Genomic DNA, 26596 nt, shown 5'->3' on the forward strand with positions numbered 1-26596 from the left:
GAGGTTACTAAGGAAACCATCCCAGACATGGAGATAAGGCCGGCCGGCTCTAAGGTACAGGTACCAAACAATGTAGCTTGGGAAGCCAAGCTGCAAAGTATTGAAGGGCCTGATAATAATGAATCTCAATCGATTATATCATGTCTGGAACATAATGGAACCAATAAGGAATGTCGACATAAGATGATTTATTTGCATACAAGGTAGCACTTGAATTTATGAATATAAGTGAGGATCATGAACCCACGTCAATATAAGAGTGTGCACTCGTAGAACAGATTGGATTGAATTGAAACGTGGGGTTAAATAGTTTAAGACGCCATATGATGTTAAAACCATTGGATATAAATGGGTCTTGTGAGGAATAGAAATCGTGAGATGTAAAGCTGATGTTGCACAAGGATTCTCACAAAGACCAGTAATAGATTATGAGGAGATATACTCCCAAGTGGTGGATGCAACAACTTTTAGATTTCTCATAAGTCTGGCTATATAAGAGAGAAAATTAGACTTGCAGCAAGTTGATGTAGCGACTTCATATTAATATGGTCCACTGGATAATAAAAGTACTAGAGGGTATTGAGCTTAAAGTACAACTGAGATGGACGATGTAGAAGTCTTGTTTTAGACACTAATCTGATTGGTCCATAAGAAGGACGATGAAGAAGCTTTTGATTTTGGTTTATTTTATACTAACCAGCCCAAAGAGGGGTTATTTGATTTTGTTGATTTGTTTTCAGACAGGTTATGTTTTACACATGGTGGTACACGCATATCACAGCAACATCATCCAAGATTTCGTGTGTGTGTATTTGAGATCGATGACTCAATATGTTAAAAAGACGAGCCCAGAAGAACCAATTATCATGTTCGAAGACGAAGCATATTCTGTCCAAGATCTTCATCACCCACGGATTGCAGAAAATTGGAGAGGTCCAAGGGACCTTCAGTGATGTCCAAATCATGAGGAGTAATGTGTGTTGTACTCTTTTTCCTTCACCATGGTTTTGTCTCAATTGGATTTTCCTGGTAAGGTTTTAATGAGGCAACATTAATGCACATTACAAGCTCTAAATGGTTATGGCATCCAAAAGGGAGTGTTATGAACCAGATTGTGGATGGCTCATAACCAAGAGATTATGATTTGTAATATTTCCATTTATCTATAATGGTGTAATATCCTATAGAATGAACCTCTATATTATGAATAAATATAGATTTTTCCATTACTTTTATAACAGTCGAAATATTTTTTATAGAATTTTCCCTATAAATAAATAAATTTATGACCCTAATTACTTTTGTCTGATCCAAGATATGCTAAATTGCTAACAATATTTTTTAGTACACAACTGTTTCACCAAGAGGTCAATAGCTTTCCCCGCAAGTCAAAACCTTCTCTCTCCTCTCCGCCATGGCAACATTCGCCACCAACGGACAGCTTACCACGCTACCGGCGGTTTCAACCACCGGCTGTCATCTCTCCACTAGCCGTAAATATTCCGCTCCTTCTTCCTCTTACGAACTCCGCTACAACGCTCCTTCCCCTCGCTTCCCATCTCTTACATGTTGCTGCAGCTCACCTAACCGGAGCACGGAGCCTTCGTCTAGGGGCCATCTCCTTCAATCGCTGGGGAAGTCTCTTTTCTTCGGCTCGATTTCGTCTCTATTCTCGACGAATTTCAGCGGCGGAGGAGGAGGAGGAGGCGACGGGAACTTGGGTGGATCTGGAGGAGGCAGAGGTGGAGGAGATGGTGGCTTATGGAGGGACTTGTTCTCTCTTGCGACTCCAGTGGCTGTCGCAGCCGAGGAGCACTCACCGGAGTGGGATTCTCACGGATTACCGGCGAACATTGTGGTTCAGCTGAACAAACTCAGTGGTTTAAAAAAGTACAAAATCTCCGACGTTCTCTTCTTTGACCGGCAGAGCAAAACCACCGCCTCAGCAGAAGATTCCTTCTCTGAGATGGTACCGATTCATCCAGGAAAAGTCTACACAAAAGATCAACTTCAGAATGAGCTAGAAACCCTAACTACTTCGGGGATGTTCGAAAAAGTCGATCTCTTGGGGAACACGAAACCTGACGGAGCCCTAGGTCTCACATTCTCTTTCATTGAGAGCACGTGGAAAAACGCGGAGAGGTTCCGTTGCATCAACGTCGGGCTAATGACACAACCTAACCCGATAGCTCCCGATTCAGACATGACGGACAGAGAGATGATTGAGTACATGAGGAACCAGGATAAAGAATACAAACGGAGGATCGAGAAGGCGAGACCTTGTTTGCTTCCAGGACCGGTTCAAAGAGAGATGATGCTTATGCTTAGGGACCAGAGGAATGTTAGTTCGAGGCTTCTGCGGAGGATCGGTGATAAAGTTTTGAAATGGTATCAAGACAATGGGTATGCGTATGCTAATGTTACCAACTTTGGGAGCTTGAACAGCAAGGAACTTGTCTGTGAAGTTTCGGAAGGAGACATAACAAGGCTTGTTATCCAGTTTCAAGACAAGCTTGGTTATGTCGTTGAAGGTAACACACAGATTTCTATCATCCACAGGGAAATTCCCAAACAGGTATTGTATCTTTACTCAATTCTCCAATGTTTAATAAGCTGTGAAGAACATTTTGGTTAATGATATTATTGTGTTTGTTTGGTTGACAGCTTCGTCCAGGTAATGTGCTCAACATGGAAGCTGCGAACCAAGCTGTGAAGAACATTTTTTCTTTAAACTTGTTCTCTAACGTCGAGATCAATCCACGTCCTGATGAGAAGAACGAAGGAGGTGTTGTTGTTGAGATAAAGCTTAGGGAGGCTGATCGGAAATCAGCAGAAGTCAGTACAGAATGGAGTATTGTTCCTGGACCTGGAGGAGCTCCTTCGTTGGTATATATGGCATTTTTTTTGTCTAGTAAATTTTTAACCTTATATAAAGTTTTCCACTGAGTTTTCTATGTCCCATTGTTTAGGCTTCGCTCCAGCCAGGTGGATCTGTTAGTTTCGAACATAGGAACATCCACGGTCTTAACCGATCTCTCATGGGTTCAGTGACCACTAGCAACCTCTTAAATCCTGAGGTACGAACACTCAGTTTCTATATGATTTTATTCTGATACATATCTGGTTCAAAATTGTACATTTTGTTTCTCTCAGGATGATCTTGCGTTTAAGCTTGAGTATGTACACCCACATGTAGACGGTGTTAACAATCCTAGAAACCGTGTCTTCAAAACGAGCGCCTTCAACAGCAGAAAACTTAGCCCAGTGTTCACTGGGGGACCCGGATTTGAGGAACTAGTGTCTCCATTGTTGGTGGACCGAGTTGGTGTAAAAGCTAATATTACTGAGGTAAACTAAGTCTCCTCCTATGGTCAACTAGTTTTTCTTGTCTCACAAGCAACTTAATAATCCCTGTTTTTTATTTTTATTTTTATTTTGTGCAGAACTTCACCCGTCAGAGTAAAGCCACTTATGGACTTGTTTTAGAAGAGATAACAACCAGAGATGGAAACAGTGAAATCTCTACAAATGGTGTGAGGTTATTACCTAGTGGAGGAACCAGTGTTGATGGACCTCCAACAACTCTAAGTGGCACTGGTATTGATCGTGTAGCCTTTCTACAAGCCAACGTAACCAGAGACAAGACCAAGTTTGTGAATGGTGCTATTGTTGGAGATAGGACTGTGTTTCAGGTGGATCAAGGGTTGGGTATAGGAAACAAGTTCCCTTTCTTCAACCGCCATCAACTAAGTTTGACGAAATTCATTCAGCTTAAGCGTGTTGAACAAGGATCCGGTAAACCACAACCGCCTGTGCTAGTCCTCAATGGCCATTACGGTGGCTGTGTAGGTGATCTTCCAAGCTACGAGGCCTTTGGTATTGGTGGACCTTACTCTGTTCGTGGCTACACCATGGGAGAGCTAGGTGCCTCGAGAAACATCCTCGAGGTAAGCAAACATTAAAATACAAATCATTTTTTATCTTTATCCCCTAAAGTTTCTAAATGGTGTTTTTGCTGGTTATAGTTGAGTGCTGAGATTAGAGTCCCTGTGAAGAACACACATGTGTATGCATTTGCTGAGCATGGTAACGATTTAGGGAGCTCAAAGGATGTGAAAGGGAATCCGACAGAGGCTTACAGGAGAATGGGACATGGCTCATCGTATGGTTTTGGTGTGAAACTCGGTCAAGTACGTGCTGAGTATGCTGTAGATCACAATCGTGGAACCGGCGCTTTTTTTCTCCGGTTTGGAGAGAGGTATTGAAGTTAAACCTAAAAATAAAACTCATGTAACCTAATCTTAGCCTTGTGAGATTAAACTACAGATGCATTATAGTTTTTTTAATGATTTTATTGAAAACAAATCATATTATTCATTACACAAAGAAAACCCAAAGGAAACTGAAAAACATCTACTAGATTTCGTTAACTAAAACTTTAAGACAAAAAAAGCTAAGCGACTTCAGTTTGATGAACCGACTCCAAGAACACTGCAATGTTGCTTCCACGAGATTTGCGCAAGAAATTGAGAAAAGGCGTGAGCTTCTTCACCAAGTCTCGAAACAGATCAACCCTAGTCATCCTCCTCTGCGTGACTATCAGTGCCTTGTTCACCACGAAATTCCCAAACTCGCTCCTCGCCAGCCTCATCAACCTGTCTCCATCGCTCTCCACAAGCTCCATCACCACCACAGCCACCGACTCGTCCGCCTCCAAAAGCCGCTCCACTATGTAGCTTCCGTACTTCTTAAACGACAGATCAATACAGTGGCCACGTAGGCTGAGAGCCACGTTACGCGTGGTTCGCGGATCGTTCAGTTTAAGCACGTGCTGTACCACAAAGTTGCCTGAAGTGTTGTTGCTTAGCGGGAGAGCGTTGTGAGCGACTATGTCCAGCAGCTGGTTTCTGTAGTAAGGATGGTCCAAGTCGGTTAACATCTCGTTGAGTGCGACGCAGCCGTGTCGGTCACGCGCAAGGAGAAGCGCGTGGTGGATAAGTTCCTCGCACATGAACTCTTTCTTCTTCCCGGCGAACACTCGTAACCCCCGCGTCGCCACGTAGGACGCGTGCTTGTCCGTCATGACGTGGAGGAAGCGGTACAAGGTAGCGTCGCAGATTAGATCGTCCACGTCATCTGATTTTCCGACGAGTTTCTGAAGGCGGTTGGAGCCGTTCTTGTTTCTTGCGATCTCCAAGAAGTAGTCGGGATCTGACGTCAGCAGAGACGCCACCCCTAGAAGCTCCCTTCTGTCTAGGTTCGAGATAAACTCTTTAAACGGATACGCGGCATCTTCTTCTTCGCTCCTAGTCATTAAGTTGAACATCCACTGCAAAGGCGACTCATCGCATAATCCGCAAGCACATGGCTGGAACGGTGGGGCGTATCCCGGAGGAGGAGCGAGGGCGACGCCATATGGCGGAGGAGGAGCGAGGGCGACGCCATATGGCGGAGGAGGAGGGAGGGCGACGCCATATGTCGGAGGAGGAGCCGCCGGATCCTTCTCTGCGGCGGAACGGAGATCTTGTAAAGATTTGAGCATTGTTGAAATCGAAAAGGGATTGTTGTTTGCCATTGTATTAGGACGTTGATTCTACCGAATGAATATTACTCTGTGTGATTATCTGGAGAATAAGAGAATGTGTTGAGATCTGTGGTGTAACGATGGGTATTTATACTAGCTAGGTTCTTATGTTCCTAGTTACAACTTACAAAGCAAGTAAATACTACTACCTCCGTTCCTAAAAGTAAGATGTTTTAGATTTTTTTCTTGTTCCACGAAGATAGATTTTCTATATTGTTAAGGTACTTTTTTATATTTTTGAGGAACATTAATGGAGAATATTTGAATTGATTAAATTTCATTGGTGAAAAGTTATTTGAAAGTGTATAATAAAATAAAAAATAAATTAAATTATAAACATTTATTAAAATTTTTAATAAGCGTGCATACTCTAAAAAATCTTAGTTTCAACAAAGGGAGTGATACATTTGGGAAAAGGAAATTTATCTGGCGGCGTCATGGATTATCCTTTTTCCGTTTACAAATAGTTTCCTTATCTGCGATTGCTTTTTTATTCAGATTAATCAAAGTGTGGTACTCATATGAGATGGTCCAGAAGATGCAAAATTAACTGCTGATATAATTATTTAAACTGGTATTCTTTACAGTTCCTTGAAGCTATTGATATACATTTTGTTATAACAAACCCAACACAGTTTTACATAATGCATTCTTTCACCTCTTTACATCACAAAAGTCGAGACTTTTGAAGAGCCAAAGAAGTATTGTGTAAATTTTCTCAGGTTTGATAAGATACTTGAAAAAAATGGTCGTGAGACAATCTGTCCAAGTCATTTAAACAGAGTTTGGTGAAAAACTAACTCATGCACTCGTCTTCTTTGAGTTTTTCTTTTAGGGCCTTACATTTGTAAACTATCTGAAACACACAGAGGTGGTCGTCTTAAACTTGTAAACACTAGACAAATGCAAAATATAATTTCGAATGCCATTATGAAGGAAACTCCATATAGGTTTAGTTTCAAGAGTTCATTATACAAAAGGAAATAAGAATTGTTGCCGGGTGTAGAATAAAAAAAATCAAGAATCTAAAATGAAGACAACTAGTAGATGGACTTCGAATAAACAGGCTCATAGGACTGGTTGTGTGAATTAACTTAAGTGAAATTCAGCTATATGTTGTTCAACATCAGTAATTATCCCAAGGGAAAGGTCACACTCTCCAATCTGTAAGTTATGGAGAACTGGGACGATGTATTTATAGTAAGACTATTGTCCGCACTTAGATTCCTTGTATAAATGCATCTCAAGATCACTTGGAGCTGAAGAGAGCAAATGAGTTCTGACATTAAAGGCTATGAACAAAGAAGCATTATTCTTAACGAATAAAAGTGTTTTTTTTTTATCATTATGATAACCAGTTTTCCCAAGAATTCAACAACACTTTTCAGAACGATCTGGATTTTGAACGCAACAAAAAAAAGAAGATGTAAACCAGGTTGTGTCTTTCAGATAAGGGAACATGACGCAACTTTGATGAAACTCCATAGAGAGATATCATCAGAAATGTAGAAAGCTCGGAGTTGCTCATAACATTTCTTGAGACTTTCTCACACACCGGCTCACCTTCTTCTTGAACTCGTGTCTCTTCTCACGCCACTCTTTCTACGCAAGACCAAAACACAACAACAACACATGATCTTAAATTTTCCAAGCTAAGTGAATCAGATAAAGAGATATTAAATCAATCGAAAAAAACTCACAGCAGCTTCAACGTTTGCAGGAGACTCATCGTTGGGACCAGAAAGCATAGATATAATACTCAACATAATACTCTCAACCTGAAACGCCACAATTTAAGAATGGGTAACACTAGTCTTAAAATCATCAAGCAAGATCTCAAAAATCATTGATAACATACAGTATGAACAGGGGTCCAGCGCTCGCTAGCAAGCTCATAACCACTTGGATCATCACCGGGAGGATGCAGAATCGAAATGCAAACACGACCATCAGAATAAACTGCAACCCAAACCCCATCAAACAAACAGATTGCCAAATAAATAAAATAAATAAAAAGAGTCTCTCCTATTCAGAATCCTCAAGAGAATAAACTAACTAACCATTAGGATGCCACATATCTGAAGTAAACCTAACAGTTGGTGGGCTATTAGGATAATTCTGAGGGAAGCTCATTATAGCGTTAAAGAATCCTCCTTCACTGCACAAGCAACAGACCAATAATTCCATTCTCTTAAATCTATTATTCAATCCCAATTCGATTTCAAATGTTCAATCTCAAAGCGTACTAGAGAGTATCTGGAGGTCCGATGATGGTAACGTTCCACTCGAATATATTCTTCTCGTCGACGAGTCCAGCTGAGAATCCATCCACAGGATGCTTACATAGATCTGAATCAAAATTTAGAAATTAAAGCAATCAGAAAGAGAACCGTGAGAAGGATTGATTTGTGCGTGCGTGCCTTTCAGTTGTTTCTGAAGGAGAAGGATAGCTTGGGAGGCCATGGATGATGATGGGATCGAGCTTGAAAACTCTAGAGATTTGAGCGAGGAAAAGAGATTTTTTTTATGTGGGGAGATAGAAGAAGGCTAATGATGCTCAAGATCATCATGAGATCAAACACATTGAAGGAGGTCTGATCACCTACGGACAGTCTATTATGTACTTTACCCTTCTAACCAATAGGCTTTCGGGACTTTCTATTATTACCTTCGGTTATTTTTCTAAATTCTATTTAGACCGGTTTTGATTTGGTTTGATAGATTTTTGGTTCGTGCTTTCGTTTTTAGGGTGTTCAATCCGGATATCGGTTCGGTTTTTTTCGGTTAGTAAAATATAACTACCATTCTAAATCCATATTTACTTCGGTTTGGTTCGGTTTATATACCGTCGGTTTTCGGTTTATTCGGTTTTATACCAAAAAACATAATTATTTAGTTTGAGATCATATAAAATGAATTTTAGAGTCATATTGTGAACACAGTCATTTATTAAAAATATATTACATGTTCAAATAAATGAACAAAAAAGTAAAAATGCTTCTACCATCAAATAAAATAATCAAATCTATAATTAAAATCAGAGCCTGAAATTTTGAAAATAAAAATATGAAACAAAACAGAAACATGAAAGAAAAGTTTTTCCACTCTTCCATATTTAGTGTTCATTAAAGTCATGCTTTTTAAGTTGAACACGAAACTCTGTTTGTTTATAGATAAGAAAAAAGTTATGAAAATTTTCCATTAATTATTTTCTATCAAATTTATAATTTTCATATTAATTTAGTGAATACTAAAATAAAGTAAAAAGATAAAAAAAAAACTTAAAAATAAGATGTCTGAATTGCGATGTATTGTTATTTAATTATAGTTCAATTGTTTTACAAATTGTTATTTATTACTATAACATTATGGTAATAGTTATTAACACAAATTTAACTTATATAACAAATAGATATTCATGTATTGTTATAAAATAGATACATATTTACATGTTTCTACTTTTAATCGGGTTTGTTCGGTTTATTCGGTTTAATCGGTTATATACCAAACCATATCCAAATCCTACGGTTTTTATAAAATTACATCCATTCGGTTTATATGGTATATACCAAAACCAAACCATATTGTCTATTTCGGTTCGGTTCGGTACGGTTCGGTTTTACCATATTGAACAACCCTAATTTTTAGTCTAAATTGGAAAACCGATTTAACTCCACTAAATAAAATACAAGACTTGATTATGTCGGTATACTTGCAATTTTTTATTTTTACTCAATTCAACCGAATCAGAATGGAAATTTTTTGAATTAAGCTAATGCCAAAATAGATTATTAGGTTCTAATTGGGTGGGTGTATTTCGAAAATCGAATGGTTACCCCTTAATATGGATCAGCTTCTTTTTCATATATCTAAATTTGTTGCACCAAAAACTATATATCTAAATTTGCATTGATTTTTTTTTTTTTGGTCAAAATTTTGCATTGATTTAAGGTTTCTGTAGTATTCCTTAACATAAGCCATAAATAAATTATTTTTATAACTTTAATTCCTTTTGATAATTATCGATATCTCAAATCAAGTTGTCATCATGAATGATCTGGACTTTATGTATGAGGGTCCGTGACTAAAGATACGTTATCATCTTCAATATTGTCGTGATTAATAAATTACAAACGCATTTTATCAAAATAAATAAAAATAAATAAATTTCATTCGCGCAATATTTAAAATAATTTTACTAATCAAATCGCGTCGACATAATGCAAATCAATCACACGACAGCCAAACACAAAAGTGGTAATAGTATTGTAGAGTTAGTTCTACTTCTAGCTAGTAGTTACACCGAGTTGCTATCCACGACATAAGATTAAACCAGGAAGAGTTGCTTGATTTTGTTCTGTCTTTGTTGGTCCATATAATGATATTAAATTGAGACTCATTCAGTGGAAATGCTGATTATGATCTACCCAAGCCGGACTGGACTGGCTCACAAAATAATACAAAAGTTTACTTGATGATAGTTTTTTTTTGACAATAACTTGATGATAGTTAAACGTAACATTGGTCTTTTTGGAAACAATTTTTTTTGCTAAGCATGTAAATAATATTTCATGAAATGAAAGTTGAGATTTTACAAAGTGTGATAAACAAAAATGTAGAATTTTTATTCTTGGTGCCACGGCAAAAAAAGAAGAAGATAAAAACATACTTGACCAAAATATGGAGTTGCTATGCATGGCAAAAGAATGAAGCCTACAAGCTGGTCTGAATAGTATAAAACAAATAAGATATGTGAAATAAGCTCTAATATTTTTCTTATTTGTAAATGAGAAGTATGGTTGCATAGGATTCCAAGGAATGACATTTAACCAGAGAATCTTACCTGGTTTCTTCAAATGAAGTAATCATCACAATTCTCCAAGGAGAGTACCAACTAGATGTGACAAATTTGTTGTACCGCGCTTTGTTACACAGTATATATATGATGATGATCCTACATGAAGAAAATAAACTTTCTCTACATAAAAAATATGCGAAGACATACTGTATTAATCATTATCCTTCTCCTTCATACCTGCCTCTTTCTCGGCATAATTGTGACTCGGGAATGCCAAGAAGGTAATCTCATAGCTCTTTCTGTGTGTTTGGTTTGGTTTGCACGAATTACGGCAAAGAGACGAGAAATTTTAACACGTTAAAATGTGAATATGTGATCATAATTCTTTGGCCCTCTTACATACTAACCTCCGTCGTCTGCCTGTTTCAGTCCATTTTAAAAGTGAACCTGAAAAGATCAGCACAAAAACGAATTACGAAAGATTGATGCCAACTTGGGTAAGGATATCAAATTTTTTTCTGTAACATTAGAGAACGGAGAGCATATAGATGTGAGTCATGTGACATCTATCTTTTGGAATCAGGTTGAAGAAAAGATGGGGCATAAGCACCCATCAGGACCTAACCCAACAGGAAATCGCCACCCACCGGTCAAAGTGAAACCCTGAGTCGACAACAGTTTAACTATTGCAGCAAAACGATCTTATGTTAATCTCTTTGATATATATATCTAGTATAATAAATAGGGAACCGACGTTTGATGATTGAGATTCCTTAAAGCTGTAGACTTCATTTTCCAATGTAAGTGTAAAACATATGTACTCTGATCAGTTACATCAATTCCAACGAAAATAAATTCCACAGAATAGTGGATGAACATAAAAGATGGAACTATTTGTGAGGAGTTGAATGATTCTTTTGTTACCTTACCTATAATCATGAAGGCTATATGCTTTACAGTTTAAGGTGGGAACATATCTGTTTTTACACTTTATGCAGAGATAATTATGTTCTAAACAACCGATTTCATCTAATCCAAAATGAATGAAAGAAACCTAAACACAAAGCACATGTGTATACTCTGATCATTATTTCTCTCCATTATTATTGGTTATTGTTAATTTTGGAACTATTTTAAATCTTACATACCTGTATTTGCTGGATAAAGATGTTTTCCTAGTATAACGATGTTTTTCTAAAAGTATTTTAGAATAGGATTTTTTTTTTAATGATAAGTATGTTTTTCTATTAAAGAAAATTGAGTTTTGAAAGTACTATAAATACAGGTTTAAAAGATTATAAATTTATTCATTCACATAATCACTATACAAATTCTAACGGGTATTTGCCTCACTCAATTGTTTTGTTTTTTTTTTCTATTATTTCTTCAAAGTTAATTTGGGTGAATTCATAACCGGTATAGTAGTCTAATTGACTGTATAATTAATATCTACGAAGGAATCTCTTCGGAGAAAATATATCAAGAGACGATGATTAATACGATACAATATATAGCAAAAGACTGATTACAAGGTAAATGATAAACTTTTCAACAACAAAATAAAAACAAGACAACAAGGGCATGCTGGAGGTCAGCGTACATAGACCTTTTATTTTTGCTTTTGCTGAGCCAATTACTTTTCATCCACACGATAAATATGAGTTCCCACTTCACTGGATGCTGCAACAATACAATCGACCAAGAATCTAAGTTTGGCTCGTTAAAAAAAATAAAACAGTCTCTAGATTGAGTAATATAAAGTTAAAAACAAAAAGATAAATAACAGGTCGCAAAAACAAAAACAAATAAAGATAGTGCAAACATGAACTTAACCGACACAGAACAAAAAGCTTACGTGTCGCAGTTAGTGTTCTTGGAGATGGTATATGGAATGCTAATACCGCACTTTCCAGGAAGGCTAGAGGCTATACTTGGGTTGATGCCCTGTGCAGCGGCCTTTAAGCATTTGCATGCTTGCTGACGATCCAGTGTGGTTTGAGCCATATCATTCAATTTTTTAACTCCCGCACAGCATGAGGGAATCATCATCCCGCCTCTCCACAGATAGCTAGCACATGGAGCCAATTGACGTGCCACTGTGCCACATGAGATTGCTGCATCTACTGATTCAACAATGCACACCGTCAAAACAAGGCATGTAAAGAACCTCAAAATCAAAGCCATTTTGTTATGATTTTAGTTTTGTGATAAGAAAACAAGGGAATATAGTTGAGTTTTGTGTTTCTAAGCGTGTGTTTGCGGCTAGATATGGGAAAAAGTGTGAGGTTGTAATGGGTTTATATATGATTTTTTTTGTCGAGAATGAACGGCTATTCTAAATTTATATAGTAACTTTACATGGGAAAAAATGATGACTAAGTAGAGTTTTTATTTAGTAGTGGGATTTGCATTTACGTCGTTCATTCCTTCTTGTTTACTCTACTAGAGACTACCGAGAATAATTTGTTTCCTTATACAACAGTATGTTAATATCAAACATTAAGAGTTTAAAGGATTGATTAGTAGTGTAACAATTTGGTTGTTTTGAGATATTTGTATGAGGGATATTTCAAGATTTTAGTAGTAGTAGTATCCCCTTTTTCTCTGTACAGTAATAAGATCGCTTAACATTGACAAAACTAAAAGGAACATTCTTTAGCAAATAGTAAAAACAAAAGAGAAATTTAGTTGTATAATCAAATCAAAAACATAGCTAGAATATATTATATATTTAATGTATTATATAATTATATCAAAAGCATGGCTAGAATATGTTGTATATTTTATGCAATATATAATACATAACTTAATATATAATTATATCAAAAACATGACTAGAATATGTTGTATATTTTAAGTAATATATATATCTATATATATATATAACTTAATATATAATTATATCAAAAGCATGGCTAGAATATATTGTATATTTTATGTAATATTAGAATACATATCTCTACTATCATAAACTTTGATCCAATTTTATTTTTCATATTTTTTTATTTCCCTCGTGGGCATACCTTGTATATTCTATGTAATATTAAAACACTATCCCTAATGTAGCACAACCTTTGATCCATATTTATTTTTCATCTTTCTTTTTTATTTATTTATTTTATTCTTCTTTCATTTCATTTGATTGTGTGCATTATATCTGATTGTTACATCAGTAGATTCAGCAATCTCATGTGGCATAGTGACAATTAGCTTAGCTCCATGTGCTAACTACCTATCCAAAGGTGGGGTGTTTCCGGCTCCATGTTGTGATGGAGTAATAAAGTTGAACGGTGTAGTTCAAACCACACCGGCCGGACCGTCAACAAGCATGCAAATGCCTACAGTCCGCAAAGATCATTGCTGGTCTCAGCCTAAGTTTAGACTCCAGCCTTCCTGGACAGAGCCGTGCCACCTAAAGAAAAATTTAAACATTGGTCTAGGGCATCATGTTTTATTTGGAATTTAAAGGGCATCTTTACCAAAAATATAGTTGTATATATATGGTTTTGTTGGTAATTTTATTTGATAGTTTTCTAACTTGAATTATTGCATAAGTGTTATTTTATTGTAAATATAAATATTATATCTATATAGCCTGTTGCATTAAAAATTGTTGTCACGGCTCTGTTCCTCGACAGAACCGTGCCACCTAAAGAAAAATTTAAACATTGGTTTAGAGCATCATCTTTTATTTGGAATTTAAAGGGCATCTTTACTAAAAATATAGTTGTATATAGTTTTGTTGGTAATTTTATTTGATAGTTTTCTAACTTGAATTATTTCATAAGTGTTATTTTATTGTAAATATAAATATTATATCTATATAGCCTATGGCATTAAAAATAGTTGTCACGGTTCTGTTCCTGGAAAGTGCGGTGTTAGCATTCTCTACCTCGTTTCACTAACTGTAACAAGTAAGTGTCTTTTTGTTCTCATTTTTTTGTGCAAGTTCACATTCTTTTTATTATTATTTTTACTTGATTACTCGACATGTTTAAATTCTTTTAATGATCTAACATATTCCATTTTGATCGTTTGTGTTGTTGCAGCGTTAAGTTAATTAAGCCTTCACTTGACGCTGCATATGTACGCTAATCCAGTCGCGGATCTAGCAGCTGCTTTGACTCGGTCAAATTTCTAATAAAACATATTTACATGGGTCAATAAGCTAATTTTGTAGTATATTTTTAGATATCTTTTACAAAACACATAGCAAGTTTGTTTTTGATACAACTTCACATGGGTCACATGACCCCCTCCCAATAAGCTACCTCCGCCGCTGCGTTAATCTCAATCCATGCTTTAGTCTTATGGCTACATGATCTTTTCATTTCTTCAGTTGTATCTTAATATGTTTGAGATATGAAATTTATCTTAAACATATAATTAAATGTACTTAATTATCCCGTCGGGTTCGTACCAAAAAATAATATCGTGATGAGTTAAAACTTAAACACATCCATTGAAACGTCTTTTATGGATATCTTAAGATTAAAACAATCTTACACTATTAAAAGAAGAATATGAAGCCTTCTTAAGCTGTCCACGTCAGCGAAAAAATTCACACCCAATCATTTGTCCATGTCATCATGGATGTTAAGTTGTTGGGCCACGAATTTGTGCTGCGTAATAGGTCCTTTAGCTTTAATGACCCATTTATTTTGCCTTCTTCTTACTCCAACATAATTTTGTTACGACGTCTACAGAAAATCTTCCAGAACTCATTGTCTTCCTATCTCCTCCGTATAAAGCCTGCGACGGCTATAATGACGAATTAAAGCTACTTAATTACTCTTCCAAACAAATCGGCGTCTAACTCTCCACATCCCTCCTCTTACTCAATCATAACGATGCCTCCTCAAGCCAAAAATCTATTGCTCAGATCCTCAAATCCATTTCCAGCTTTATGGCAAATCAAACGGCAGTAACCACCACCCAAGTTCATTCTCCACTTTTCTTCAGTAAAGTTTCATCAGGACCTTGAGATTCCCCTTTTTAAGCTAATCTATTTTTGGAAAGCTCGCAATAATTCCAAAGGAGGCATCCTTCTCGGCTTTGAGATGTTGATAATTGATGAAGAGGAACGTGTCCATATTTCAATATTATGCTTCTGATTTCATACACGTCTCTGATTTTTTCTAACAGAGAGAGAATATGTCAACAAGATTCTATCCTGAAACTCAACGCCTAAGAATTTTTAACGTTAAGAGATAATTTTTAAGATTAGTTAAATAAGTGACCATCTGTGAATATGTTAATGGTTCTCAATATCCTTTTATGTTGTAACTAAATACAGAATTGTTCATATTGAAATCTACTACATATTTCACATTTTTATAACAAATAATTATTTACAAAATAATAAATACCAAAAAGTTTAATATTGAAAATAAATTATGGCTTCAAAATTTAAAGAATTGCTGAATCATTTTATTGGTTATCAAAATTTACAGATTTAAGTGTTCAAAATTATTACACATTTATAAAATTATATATTTATATGAAATAAAGGTTATTTACCTATACTTCAAAAAATAATTCAAAATCAATCAGACGATATATAAAAAAATATATAATATACATAAGATGATAGAATTTTTTATATTTTATTAGATATAGAGTGTTTTAAATTTTAAGAAAGATTTAAATATGGTTACGAAAAGATTAATAGAGACATTTAATATGTTAACATAAATTAATGATATTTCAAAAAAAAAAATATATCGAAACAAATAAATGATATAATATTAAAAAAAACTAACTTAATTTTTTTTTTAAATCTAAGGTTTAATTTTAATAAACAAACAAACCGCGATACGCGCGGTAAAATCTCTAGTAAACTCACAAAAGAACAAAGAAGATAGAATTGTGGAAAAAATGAAAAATTTCAAAACGATACAGCAAATTTGTATGTAACCAAGAATGCTCCGGCCACTGCCATTGACTTTTCTTACTCCGACACCAACGCTATTAATAGCCACAGCGATAGCCATTGAAATCTTCTTAAGATCCTCAACGCTCGCATAGCTCTTACACACCATTCTCATCAGCCACTTGCTTTTTCCCCATGCATTCGCCGATTTTCTCCCTTTCGCAGCGGTGGAAGAAAATGCCGATCTCTTCAAACACATCCCTCATGGTCCCCAACCACCCCGTTCTTCCTCCACAGACTCCACTATTGCTGGAATGGCACAAGCCAACGACCACTGATGGCTCAATCCTCATTGCCTACCTACCACACTCACATGCCTTTCCCGGTAATGCCAAATTCAAACAAAGAACAAGACTCCGACGTGAAATGGCCCACCGGACTATCTTTCTTCAATGCGTTGACTAAGCTCTTGTTTGATTCGGAGGGTTTCGGTGACAAACCAGAGCATCAGAGCCAGGAACAGAGCAACTCTGAGAATCAAGCTAATACGAGTGTGCTCTTGAGCCTTGATATTCACCACAGAAACATGAGTTTATTGGAGTGATGACATTCGTGTATGACTCTCGCAAGGAACTTAGTTTGCTTCTTTTATATGTCTTTTGTTTGTTGTTTCCATGGTTGTCATGACTTGTGTTGAACATAGTTGATTTACTTCTCTTTTATTTATTTTTATCTGTCAACAATTTGCCTTTTTTTTTTGTTTTTTTTTCTTTCTTGAAAACTTTTCTTGACTTGTTTTAAGGTTTTCCTCTTGCATAAGCAAGTGTTTGTTTTTAAAATTATAACAAAATTTTTCATTTTCTTAAAAATTATATGATTCCAAATAACCAATTTTGTTTTCAAGATATCTTTATACTGTATTTCTCCCTAAGCAACGATAGCAAGTGCAATTTATAATTTACCCACGAAATCCTAATAAGTATGTTATTATAAAATATACTGGTTTTTGTAATCTAAGAGGTTGTTTAGATGATACACTTTGGTTAGAGCATCATTATTGGTGGGACTAAAATAAAGGCCCATAGTTTATTATATTAGTACTTTTATGTTTAGGGATAAAGCTAAGGATTTTTTAAACTTCGTAGATTATTGGTAGGATTTTTCTTGTCCCTTAGTAAATTAATTGTTTATTTTAATAATTAATGACATATAAAAGAGAAGTTTTAAATAAAACATATAAAAAAAAAGTTTAACAATAAAATTGAAAACATAAGAAAATTACAAAGTTGAAAAAAAAATACAAACATCATAATAAATAAAAGCAAACAAACATTTTTATCAATTCATAGAAACTTATAAATTATATGTTATTTGGAAGATGTCCAAATTTAGCCCATATATTTTCAATCAAATCATTTTTTAAATGTTGATGGTGTTGTTTATTCCGAACACTCGTTCGACGATCAATTGTAGTGCCGAGGGTTGAAGGCATAGTGACGGAAAATGTATCCACCTCTTCTCTTTCTTGAAATTCATCAACGTTATACTGAGTGAATGATGACCGTTCATCTTCGACAATCATATTATGGAGTATGATACATGCTCTCATAATATTTGTTATTTTGTCTTTATTCCATAAATTAGAAGGATTTTTGACAACGGCAAATCTAGGTTGCAGGACTCCAAAGGCACGCTCGCATCTTTTCGCACAGCATCTTGGGTATTAGCAAATAATGAATTCTTCGGACCTTATGGTAGTCGGATAGATTGAATAAAAGTTGCCCATTTTGGATAAATACCATCCGTAAGATAATATGCCAATGGTACGGATTACCATTTACATAGAAGTTTACTTGTGGCGCTATTCCGTTAATAACGTCATCAAAAACGGGTGATCGATCAAGAATATTAAGATCGTTCATAGTACCTGAAGCTCCAAAAAACGCGTGCCATATCCAGAGGTCAGATGAAGCTACGGCCTCCAAGAAGATTGTTGGTTTTCCGGTTCCTCGTGAATACATTCCTTTCCAAGCGGTGGGGCAATTCTTCCACTCCCAATGCATACAGTCGATGTTTCCAACCATCCCTGGAAATCCACTTTGTTCTCCAATATATAGTAGTCTTTGTAGATCCTCCGGTGTGGGACGTCTTAGGTATTCGTCGCCATACAAGTGGATTATTCCGGCGGTAAAATGGTGCAAACATTTTCGAGCTGTTGTTTCACCAAGTCGGACATATTCGTCAACTGTATCAGCCCCACCACCATACGCCAATTGACGAATTGCTGCAGTACATTTTTGGAGCGGAGATAAACTAGACCGTCCGGCTGCATCTTCTCTTGGTTGAAAATACTCAACTTCTGTAGACATCCGATGCACAATACGCAAGAATAATGTCTTGTTCATTCGAAACCGTCGCCGGAATAAACTGTGGGGGAATGTTCGAGTGTCACTAAAATAATCATTCCATAGCTTCTTGTGGCCTTCTTCCCGGTTTCTCTCGATAAAAATACGTTTTTTCGCTCTTTTGGTTCTGGAATGAAATCATTGTCTTCAAATAAATCATCAAATATGGATCATCATCATCTTTGTGGTAATGATAATGGGAAGAAGAAGCCATTGACAATTTTTAAAAGAGAAAAAATGTTATGGAAGTTAAGAGAAGAGAAGAAGTCTCTTACTTATATGGTAAAAGAAATGCATCTTCTATGAATCTCCCGTGATACTATAGTTTATCTTTAGTTCATCTTGTGACTTTTTGGTAGAAAGTAACTAAACATGTGACTTTTACGTAGAAAGAAACAAATCATGTAACTTTGGAGTACATCTTGTGATGCTATAGTTCCTGGATCACGAGCTATACAAGAGTTATACAAGTACATCGTGTGACTCACTTCTTATAATGTGTCATGCCATGTTTGTGTCTTATTGATTTAATAAGTTGGATATATAAGAAAATAATTTTAAACTGAGTCTTGGACTTGGTAAATGTCTAATACATGTCCAGTAGAAGAAATACAACAAAAACCATTACATCCGAGACAATACAAAAACCATTACATCCGAGTACTCAAACCCATTACTAAACTTTAATTTCTCCGACACATTACACAAACATAAGCACCACGCCTATTAAAACTAGTACAAGAACCACTGCACCTATAAAATACTCAAACCCATTACTAAAATCTGATTTCTCCTTAGCTATATCACACACAATCTTCTCTAGACGTAGCAGCTTCTGCTCAGTCTCATGGTCAGTAAAAAGAGTAAGATTTTCTACCTGTTCAGCCAGCTGAAGGACGTGTCTATCTCTGGCTCTCATCTCCTCCATCACCGCCACATCCCACCATTTCCAAACATGGCATTCTCTGTCGTCTACATTCACACAAGTGTAATATCTTCGACCTGTATCACATACGCAAGACTAATTGAGCACATATGCAAGACTATATATTGAGTACACATGAAATACAGTAGCATGTTATATTACCTGGATCATTCCTACTGTTAGACGTTGCAACCAGTGGCTGAGCACCACAGTAGCATATCTGCGGGCAGCCAAACTCAACCTCCGGTTGCGGAGGGTACTGAACCGGTGAACCAGCCTGTAAGCTTATCTCAGCTTGGTCACGTCGAATTAGATCATCCGTCTCGCTGTATCCACTGTCGATTGAGTTTGCAAATAAATCCTCATCCTCTGATGGTTGGCTATAGCTGTAGTCTAGTCCCATGTTTTACTTAACCTGCAGAAATTGGCAAGGAGTTTAAATTAGATACACATAGAAATCAGGAACATTAAAAGAGGTACATTGAAAAGATTACACATAAACAACAGCCGCAGGAGCATATATATTAAAAGTTGTTCATTTATATAAGCAAACAGGAACTACATAGAGCATAGAGCAAACAGGAACTACATAGACCATAGAGCAAACAGGAACTACATAGAAATTTAAAGACACAAGCAGACACGTAGAGAGGCTCAAATTTTCAGAAATACTCGGCTAGGAGCTTATTCTTCACAACTTCTTCCGCCTCACTTAATGGTTCTTTCTTGGCAAGGAGAGTGTCTAGTATGGCCAACTTTGACAGTCTCTCCTTCATCTCCAAATCCTCCTTCTTCATTTCCCAAATGGTTGCATACTCAGCCACAGACTTCCCTTTAGCAGTATTCCTTTTAGCCTTTGCAGCCTTTATACCTTCAGACCGGCTCTCAGTATCAACAACATTGTTGCTTGAAGTTTGGGTATTTGTCTCAACATTTTTCCTCTTCGAACCGCCACTAGCTTTAGGAGGGTTAAGGCTAAGCCATTTCTGTTCATACCTCAACACACACCACGCATGCTCAAGGTTAAACTTGTGCTCTTGATCAGAGAAGAAGATGTCATGAGCTTTCTTCAGAACATCAGTGTCAGTCTCACCACTGCTTATTTGTCCCTCTGCTGCCGAGTATGCAGCACATAACTTGTTAACCTGATAATTGATTCTCTGCCACCTCTTCTTGCAATGAAGATGCTCTCTCTTTTCACCATCCTCTCCTCCATGAGGACTTTCTGCATAATAATCTCCAACCCGGTTCCAGAAGGTCCCCGACTTCTGCTCATTTCCAACAATAGCATCCTTAGAAGTGTTAAGCCACGCACTGATTAGAACCTCGTCATCAGCTGGGGTCCATTTGCGTCTTACAAGACGCTCCACTGGTGTGTCTACTGGTGCGTCTTCAGACTGTTGTGAACTGAAAGCCGGGATTTCTGATTCTCCAAAGTTAACACTAGAATGAAAACTTTCATAAGGAAAGTTTTCATGGAAAACACTTCCTTGTTGACTGTGAAGCAGTCCTACGTAACTAGAAGACTGAGTATGAATATTCCTTGGATCCATACCAGTAAGAAAAGAGAAGAGATTTATTGGAGAAACCCTAATGAGATGATAGAAAGGAGAAAGTTGCTGTGTATATTTAAGCGGGATGAGATGGGGTTTAATAGGAGGAAGTGAAGAGTCTAATCTGAAGTTATTACACAACTACAAGCTATCAACTACAAGAAATGTCTACTCTGAAGAGAAGAGATTTACGCACATAATGGCTAACCATCAACAAGAAATGTCTAATCTGAAGTTATTACACAACTACAAGCTATCAACTATCCTAATAAGATCATTTAAAATAAACCGTAAATTCTATTTTGTTCATTCCAAAAATAACTATAAATTCTAATGTCTACTGGTGCGTCTTCTTTAATATACAGCTAACATTAACAACAAATGTACTTTAACATTGTCAAAATAAACGATTTTTTTTCAAATTTTCACAGAAATCAAACTATAAATTCTAGGATGACCATTCCAAAAATTGCAAATTTTCACAGTTATCAAACTATAAATCAGCTAATTTCACATACAATCATACAATCTATACGAATTTCATAGCATCTATACGAAACAATCATACAATCTATACGGAGGATTTTTTTCCCCAACCATAGAATCTATACAATTATTCTCGAACCATAGAATCTATATCAACCATAGAATGACATCAAACAACCATAGAATCTATACGATTTTATTCCCATGCAATCTACACAATCCTACTCAAATATTCAATCTCAGATCAGAGGTGAAAGACATACCTTGCTAAGATTGGGTCGATTCTCAAAGGATTTGGGGATGATAGGTTCTCGAGGTACAGGACCGGAACCGAACAAATGTGGATTGAGCTTTGGATTTCGATCTAGGGATCAAACGCCGACAGCAGCTGGGACTTCGCCTTCGGAGATTATGAAAGAGAGAAGACAGAGGTGGAGTGAGCTTTGGCTTTCGATTTGAAGAGATCGATTTGGAGATCATGTCTTCGCCATCGAGCTTCTGATTTTCGTTTTCGATTGAGCTTTGGAGAAAGACAGAAGAACACAACAAAAAAGACTTTTGTGTCTTCGACTACATCTCCCACTCTAGTACTGCCACGTAGCCTTAAGGACCAGGCCGAACACCCCTTAGTTTAAGCCCATCCCAAGCGGTTTTATATGTTTTTGATTTATTTTCGACCCAATATAACATAAGGTCCGGTCCTAAGGGCCGCCGATAACGATGCTCTAAAAGCAAAAGCTACAGTGGCTTTATGCGCGACCATATAAAATGAACCTATATATTAACTATCTATCAGACAACTAACACAAGATAAACATTTTTAATCGCAGATTAATAATATCCGATATATGATTTGAGAGACTTAACAAGAACCTGCTGTGACTGCGCTATTGATCAACTGCCAGAAGCTGGTGGTTGCTAAATATGGAGACTCTCGAGCTGTTATTTGCAAAGATGGTCTTGCCAAACAACTCTCAGATTATCACGGGCCCAACATGGAGAAAGGTGTAATCGAGAACAGAGGCGGTTTCGTGGAGATGTTACTCGAGTGGATGGCCAACTGGCTGTGGCAAGGGCATTTGGTTATACGAGTTTGGAGATGCATTTAAGTCAAGAACCATATGTTACTGTTAATACCATATGATGTAGACTTTTTTTTTAATTTTAGCAAGTGATGGACTTCGAAAGGTTTTAGTTCTATCATAATCTACTCTTAACAAGTCGCTTTTTTAACATTTACACAAAAAAGAAAAAAAAAAGTCGCTTGTATGGTTGTTGATTTTTTAAAATCTTATAGGTCATGTCGAACCAAGAGGCCGTTGACTCGATAAAGGGAATAAAAGATGCAATGCACCTCGCAGAAGCTCAGATGATATCTCAGTGGTCATCGTTAAGTTTAAGTAAGCTTGGATCAATTTGAGACTCAAGAGTAATAACATATCATAATCAATATTAAACATAAGTAGACGCAAGAGTATGCAAAGGTCTTATTACATTTTGTGGATAGCCATCCTTCATATGACAGCATTACTAGACTTTTGTAGTTATATATTGGTGTAGGATTCACATTTCTTGACATGGTTAGATGCCATTATTTGGATAACAAGATAATGTAAATATAGACCATAAGTAGATGACAGAAGAGAGAGAGCTTGTGTTGATATTGTTTATTTGATCTATGGTCGTTTGAATGATGTGTTGGCCATAGGTAGTTTCATGCCTACCTTGTTTCTTTCTTGAGTCTGGATCAGTTGACCGCTAAACCCTCTCCGGCCTGACCTTTCGCCGAAACTGTCACCAGAAACCTTCCTTCTCCTCTCATTGTGTCCAGCTAGGCGCATCCGGCAACTTCTTTTAGCTTCATCAAACTCTGGTAGCTCATGAAACCTGGTCAAACCCAACCCAAGCCTAAAGTATCAAATCGAAGCACAAACTTCGTCTTAATAAACTATAGAAAGTACTATTGAAGGGAAGAATAGTACCTGCTGCATTGTTGACAAAAACGTTGCTTGGCGCCTGAAACAGTTGCAGCAGATGCCTTTGCATGAACTTCACAGACTTTGTGTCTGCGGTAATACTGCTTGGCTTCAGTTAAATTAGCAGTGCACCTATGGACCTGGCATAGCCGCGGTGGAACACGATCTGTGTTAGTACCCCTAGCTCTCTCCATCACTCTCTTCCTTTTGTCTTCATCTCCTACATCCTCCTCTTCTCCATCCATGCTATTCTCCCATTCTTGTTCAGCAAGGTTGGAGACTATAGCCTTGTCTTTCACGTAACTCCAGCGTTGTGATTTCTCCATTTCTGGTTAAGCTTTTAAGTTGTAGCCTTGAGAAGATGGTGGTGGAACTATGGTTAAGACTAAGCAATGTTGATGATGTATGAGATATTAACACTAACACTAATAAGTAATTCCGTTTTAATTTGTTAGTATTTTCAGTTTTGTTTTTAAGTAAGATCTGCTAATTTTTTTTCCAAAAAGTAGAATCCTGATGTATGTTTTTCCAGAAGAAGTATTGAGTTGATAGACTTTTTTACTCAAAAAGAAAATATTTTATAGTATTATAAAGAGTAATACAATAAACTCTGGCCCAAAATCCGAGCACATATGAAGAAAACGGTTATAGAATTGAATAATTATAATCATGAAAGTACATCAGCAGTAGTTCAACATATTGTTTGGCAAGCAGAAGCTCAGAAATTGCGTCTGTAATTAGCAAGAAAAGATTTGAAGTATATTAGCGTAATCAATGAACTAAAGAAATCACTCAACAAAGAAGAAAAAGCCTTAACTGATTCCCTGCACATCCGACTAATATCGTCCTTGACAGATTTTAGACCATAGCTAAAAATTAATTATGATTAACTTTTACCAGATGGTAAGGAAATGAGACAAAGACAAATATTTAGCATATACATGAATACAGGAAATCACCTTTAAAACAAATAAGTTAAAGGTATTCTGCTTTAAATCGACCATTTCGTCATCAATATGCTAAAAGTAATATTTTGTAATAAATATTATTATTTTATAATATTTTTGGATTTTGTACTTATTTTTAGTTTAATTTAATTTATTCGAATCAAAATCAAAATAAAAAATTGGATATTCGAATACCAAATATCCAAATAAATACATAGTGGATTGATATAATAATTATTATCTCGACGATATATATCAGATCACAAATACTTTTAAAACCCCAAATATCCATCTTCACAAATATTTTTCTCTTACACGATTTTTTTCTTGACATGATCGGTTCTTCTGAATCTGTAGGAATAAAATAATTAATGAGTTAAGCGTTAGTAAGGGCTGCTATTCTAAAATTTGCGAGTTTTTATTTTAATATATATACACATACATATACATATATTGAAACTGGTTATATTGTAAAGCAAATTTAAAATCATTAGAAAAGATATTGTCATATTTTATAATCAAAATTATACAGAATTGTGAGTAAGATGAAAAAATAATTAACCATGATTAAACTTACAACTTAATTTTTAAAAAATAAAAATAAAATTCACATTTTTCTTCTTTTATCTAAAGAAGAAAGTACCAACTCCATATTTTGTATATTTTAATTGACTAAATAGATTAACTGATGTAATTAACTTTACGGTTATGCAGCCTTTGTTAAATATATATATAATATAACATTATATTCCTAACATATATATATATATATATTACAGCATTTTGGATTTAACTTTATTATTTAATTGCTCTCATTTTTGTCATATAATTTAATTTTTCTAAAATATCATTCATATCTATTTAACTTATATTTTGTTCCTTAGTTTTCATAGCTTTCAAACTCCATATTGTTCTATGCTATATATGATATAAATGACATGAATCATATTATATTCTAACTTATAAAATTTTAGTCACTCAGATAGATAAAGTTCTCTGGGAGGAGAAAAATGATGATCAAAAAAGGACATGTAACTTTTCTGCTATCGTGTTAGAAAAAAAAAAGGAAAAAAAATTTCTGCTAGTAACAAAGCACAAGACTATATCAGTCAGAAAGTTACAACAGCATCCTATCAAATTTTAAGGATCAGAGGTAGTTTCTCCCAGCCGGCATATCCCGGAGCAAGCCCAATATCCTCTTTATCAAGACTCACCATCCCTATTCAGTTAGATCACAATTCCACTGGATTTCACATCTTGTAAACCTTGTAAAGATTGCCTCCTACGAAATTAATCTTTTAAGCTCATGGATGACTATGACAGTTTCTTTTGTTGTTGTATGCATTTCACTGATTTCCTCTTTATCTGCTGACATCAAGCTGAAAGTCGTATGCTCTAAAACATGGAGAATAGATTTTATATTATGAATTACATCTTGTAATTTTTTAGAATTGAGAAATTCATAATTCATAATATAGATTTTAGATTTTAATAGAGTTATATATTAAAAGGCTATATTCACTTATTAGTGTTAATGTTTTTTGAACATCATAAAGGTTTTCTGAATCCCTCATGGCATGATGATTTCATCAAAACTATAACCGATCTTTATCATCTCAGATGAGTCACAGTAAATATCAGAATTAAAGAGGTTAATACTTAACAAAAACATATAATCTCAAGAAAATAAATCAGTAATCGTCTCGAGATAATACCAAAGTATAGTAATTTGTTCTTGGTAATCCGGATACCCTATACCGAAAGCCCGGCTAATTTTATGGAGGTCGATCCACCGGCAATAGACAAGCGCGGTTACTTTATACGGAGTTAGATACCCAAGTCACCTAAATATGCAAATGGATAAATTTAAGTGGTAGTTTTTGAATCCGGAGTGGTTAGCATTTTTCTGAGTCTGTCGTACCATTCGACCATATCCAATGTGGTTAATTATAGTAATTAGTGAAACTGGACATATTATTATTTCATGTTGGCCAGAGCTAAAATCATGTGAACAAAAGTCTTTTTTTTTTTTTTTTTTTTTTTTTTTTTT

At 35.8% G+C, this 26596-nt stretch overlaps 7 protein-coding genes across 7 annotated transcripts; 2 read left to right on the top strand and 5 right to left on the bottom strand.

Annotated features, from left to right (window-relative positions):
* Positions 1-1367: 1367 nt before the first annotated feature.
* On the top strand, positions 1368-4265 carry LOC106317422 (protein TOC75-3, chloroplastic-like). The gene is made up of 6 exons (XM_013755246.1): positions 1368-2575; positions 2665-2886; positions 2970-3077; positions 3154-3348; positions 3444-3947; positions 4026-4265. The coding sequence occupies exons 1-6, from the start codon at positions 1415-1417 to the stop codon at positions 4263-4265; spliced, it is 2430 nt and encodes an 809-aa protein (XP_013610700.1). The 5' UTR covers positions 1368-1414.
* Positions 4266-4398: 133 nt separating this feature from the next.
* LOC106317277 (pumilio homolog 18) lies at positions 4399-5575 on the bottom strand. Its single transcript, XM_013755119.1, has 2 exons — positions 5510-5575; positions 4399-5341 (listed from the first exon to the last, which is right to left on the bottom strand). The coding sequence occupies exons 1-2, from the start codon at positions 5573-5575 to the stop codon at positions 4454-4456; spliced, it is 954 nt and encodes a 317-aa protein (XP_013610573.1). The 3' UTR covers positions 4399-4453.
* Positions 5576-6888: 1313 nt separating this feature from the next.
* On the bottom strand, positions 6889-8176 carry LOC106313793 (ubiquitin-conjugating enzyme E2 7-like). The gene is made up of 6 exons (XM_013751706.1): positions 8005-8176; positions 7831-7933; positions 7645-7742; positions 7443-7543; positions 7285-7362; positions 6889-7186 (listed from the first exon to the last, which is right to left on the bottom strand). The coding sequence occupies exons 1-6, from the start codon at positions 8045-8047 to the stop codon at positions 7109-7111; spliced, it is 501 nt and encodes a 166-aa protein (XP_013607160.1). The 5' UTR covers positions 8048-8176; the 3' UTR covers positions 6889-7108.
* Positions 8177-10567: 2391 nt separating this feature from the next.
* Positions 10568-11260, top strand: LOC106313795 (CLAVATA3/ESR (CLE)-related protein 46). The gene is made up of 3 exons (XM_013751708.1): positions 10568-10663; positions 10812-10879; positions 10966-11260. Exons 1-3 carry the CDS (start codon positions 10576-10578, stop codon positions 11047-11049), a joined length of 240 nt encoding a protein of 79 aa, XP_013607162.1. The 5' UTR covers positions 10568-10575; the 3' UTR covers positions 11050-11260.
* Positions 11261-12023: 763 nt separating this feature from the next.
* LOC106313794 (non-specific lipid-transfer protein 4-like) lies at positions 12024-12635 on the bottom strand. Its single transcript, XM_013751707.1, has 2 exons — positions 12238-12635; positions 12024-12062 (listed from the first exon to the last, which is right to left on the bottom strand). Exons 1-2 carry the CDS (start codon positions 12564-12566, stop codon positions 12053-12055), a joined length of 339 nt encoding a protein of 112 aa, XP_013607161.1. The 5' UTR covers positions 12567-12635; the 3' UTR covers positions 12024-12052.
* Positions 12636-20246: 7611 nt separating this feature from the next.
* On the bottom strand, positions 20247-21137 carry LOC106315063 (glutathione S-transferase T3-like). Its single transcript, XM_013752836.1, has one exon. The coding sequence runs from the start codon at positions 21135-21137 to the stop codon at positions 20247-20249; it is 891 nt and encodes a 296-aa protein (XP_013608290.1).
* Positions 21138-23299: 2162 nt separating this feature from the next.
* LOC106317305 (squamosa promoter-binding-like protein 5) lies at positions 23300-23997 on the bottom strand. The gene is made up of 2 exons (XM_013755146.1): positions 23606-23997; positions 23300-23510 (listed from the first exon to the last, which is right to left on the bottom strand). Exons 1-2 carry the CDS (start codon positions 23923-23925, stop codon positions 23300-23302), a joined length of 531 nt encoding a protein of 176 aa, XP_013610600.1. The 5' UTR covers positions 23926-23997.
* Between the last annotated feature and the right edge of the window lie 2599 nt (positions 23998-26596).

This window comes from Brassica oleracea, chromosome C9, assembly GCF_000695525.1.
Source record: "Brassica oleracea var. oleracea cultivar TO1000 chromosome C9, BOL, whole genome shotgun sequence".
Lineage (NCBI taxonomy): Eukaryota > Viridiplantae > Streptophyta > Magnoliopsida > Brassicales > Brassicaceae > Brassica > Brassica oleracea.

What these genes read in the sequence shown, in the direction of transcription:
- LOC106313793 (XM_013751706.1), bottom strand. Translation starts at nt 8,047, where the DNA reads ATGGCCTCCCAAGCTATCCTTCTCCTTCAGAAACAACTGAAAG. An exon ending in CCTTCAGAAACAACTGAAAG is followed by an intron (nt 7,934 to 8,004) that starts GCACGCACGCAC and finishes ATTTTGATTCAG; the next exon opens with ATCTATGTAAGCATCCTGTG. An exon ending in GCTGGACCCCTGTTCATACT is followed by an intron (nt 7,363 to 7,442) that starts GTATGTTATCAA and finishes GTGGCGTTTCAG; the next exon opens with GTTGAGAGTATTATGTTGAG.
- LOC106313795 (XM_013751708.1), top strand. Translation starts at nt 10,576, where the DNA reads ATGCGAAGACATACTGTATTAATCATTATCCTTCTCCTTCATACCTGC. An exon ending in GACTCGGGAATGCCAAGAAG is followed by an intron (nt 10,664 to 10,811) that starts GTAATCTCATAG and finishes TGCCTGTTTCAG; the next exon opens with TCCATTTTAAAAGTGAACCT. An exon ending in AAAGATTGATGCCAACTTGG is followed by an intron (nt 10,880 to 10,965) that starts GTAAGGATATCA and finishes TTTTGGAATCAG; the next exon opens with GTTGAAGAAAAGATGGGGCA.
- LOC106317305 (XM_013755146.1), bottom strand. Translation starts at nt 23,925, where the DNA reads ATGGAGAAATCACAACGCTGGAGTTACGTGAAAGACAAGGCTATAGTC. An exon ending in TTTTGTCAACAATGCAGCAG is followed by an intron (nt 23,511 to 23,605) that starts GTACTATTCTTC and finishes GGGTTTGACCAG; the next exon opens with GTTTCATGAGCTACCAGAGT.
- LOC106313794 (XM_013751707.1), bottom strand. Translation starts at nt 12,566, where the DNA reads ATGGCTTTGATTTTGAGGTTCTTTACATGCCTTGTTTTGACGGTGTGC.
- LOC106317277 (XM_013755119.1), bottom strand. Translation starts at nt 5,575, where the DNA reads ATGGCAAACAACAATCCCTTTTCGATTTCAACAATGCTCAAATCTTTA. An exon ending in TACAAGATCTCCGTTCCGCC is followed by an intron (nt 5,342 to 5,509) that starts GCAGAGAAGGAT and finishes TTATGCGATGAG; the next exon opens with TCGCCTTTGCAGTGGATGTT.
- LOC106317422 (XM_013755246.1), top strand. Translation starts at nt 1,415, where the DNA reads ATGGCAACATTCGCCACCAACGGACAGCTTACCACGCTACCGGCGGTT. An exon ending in ACAGGGAAATTCCCAAACAG is followed by an intron (nt 2,576 to 2,664) that starts GTATTGTATCTT and finishes TTTGGTTGACAG; the next exon opens with CTTCGTCCAGGTAATGTGCT. An exon ending in GCAACCTCTTAAATCCTGAG is followed by an intron (nt 3,078 to 3,153) that starts GTACGAACACTC and finishes TGTTTCTCTCAG; the next exon opens with GATGATCTTGCGTTTAAGCT.
- LOC106315063 (XM_013752836.1), bottom strand. Translation starts at nt 21,137, where the DNA reads ATGGATCCAAGGAATATTCATACTCAGTCTTCTAGTTACGTAGGACTG.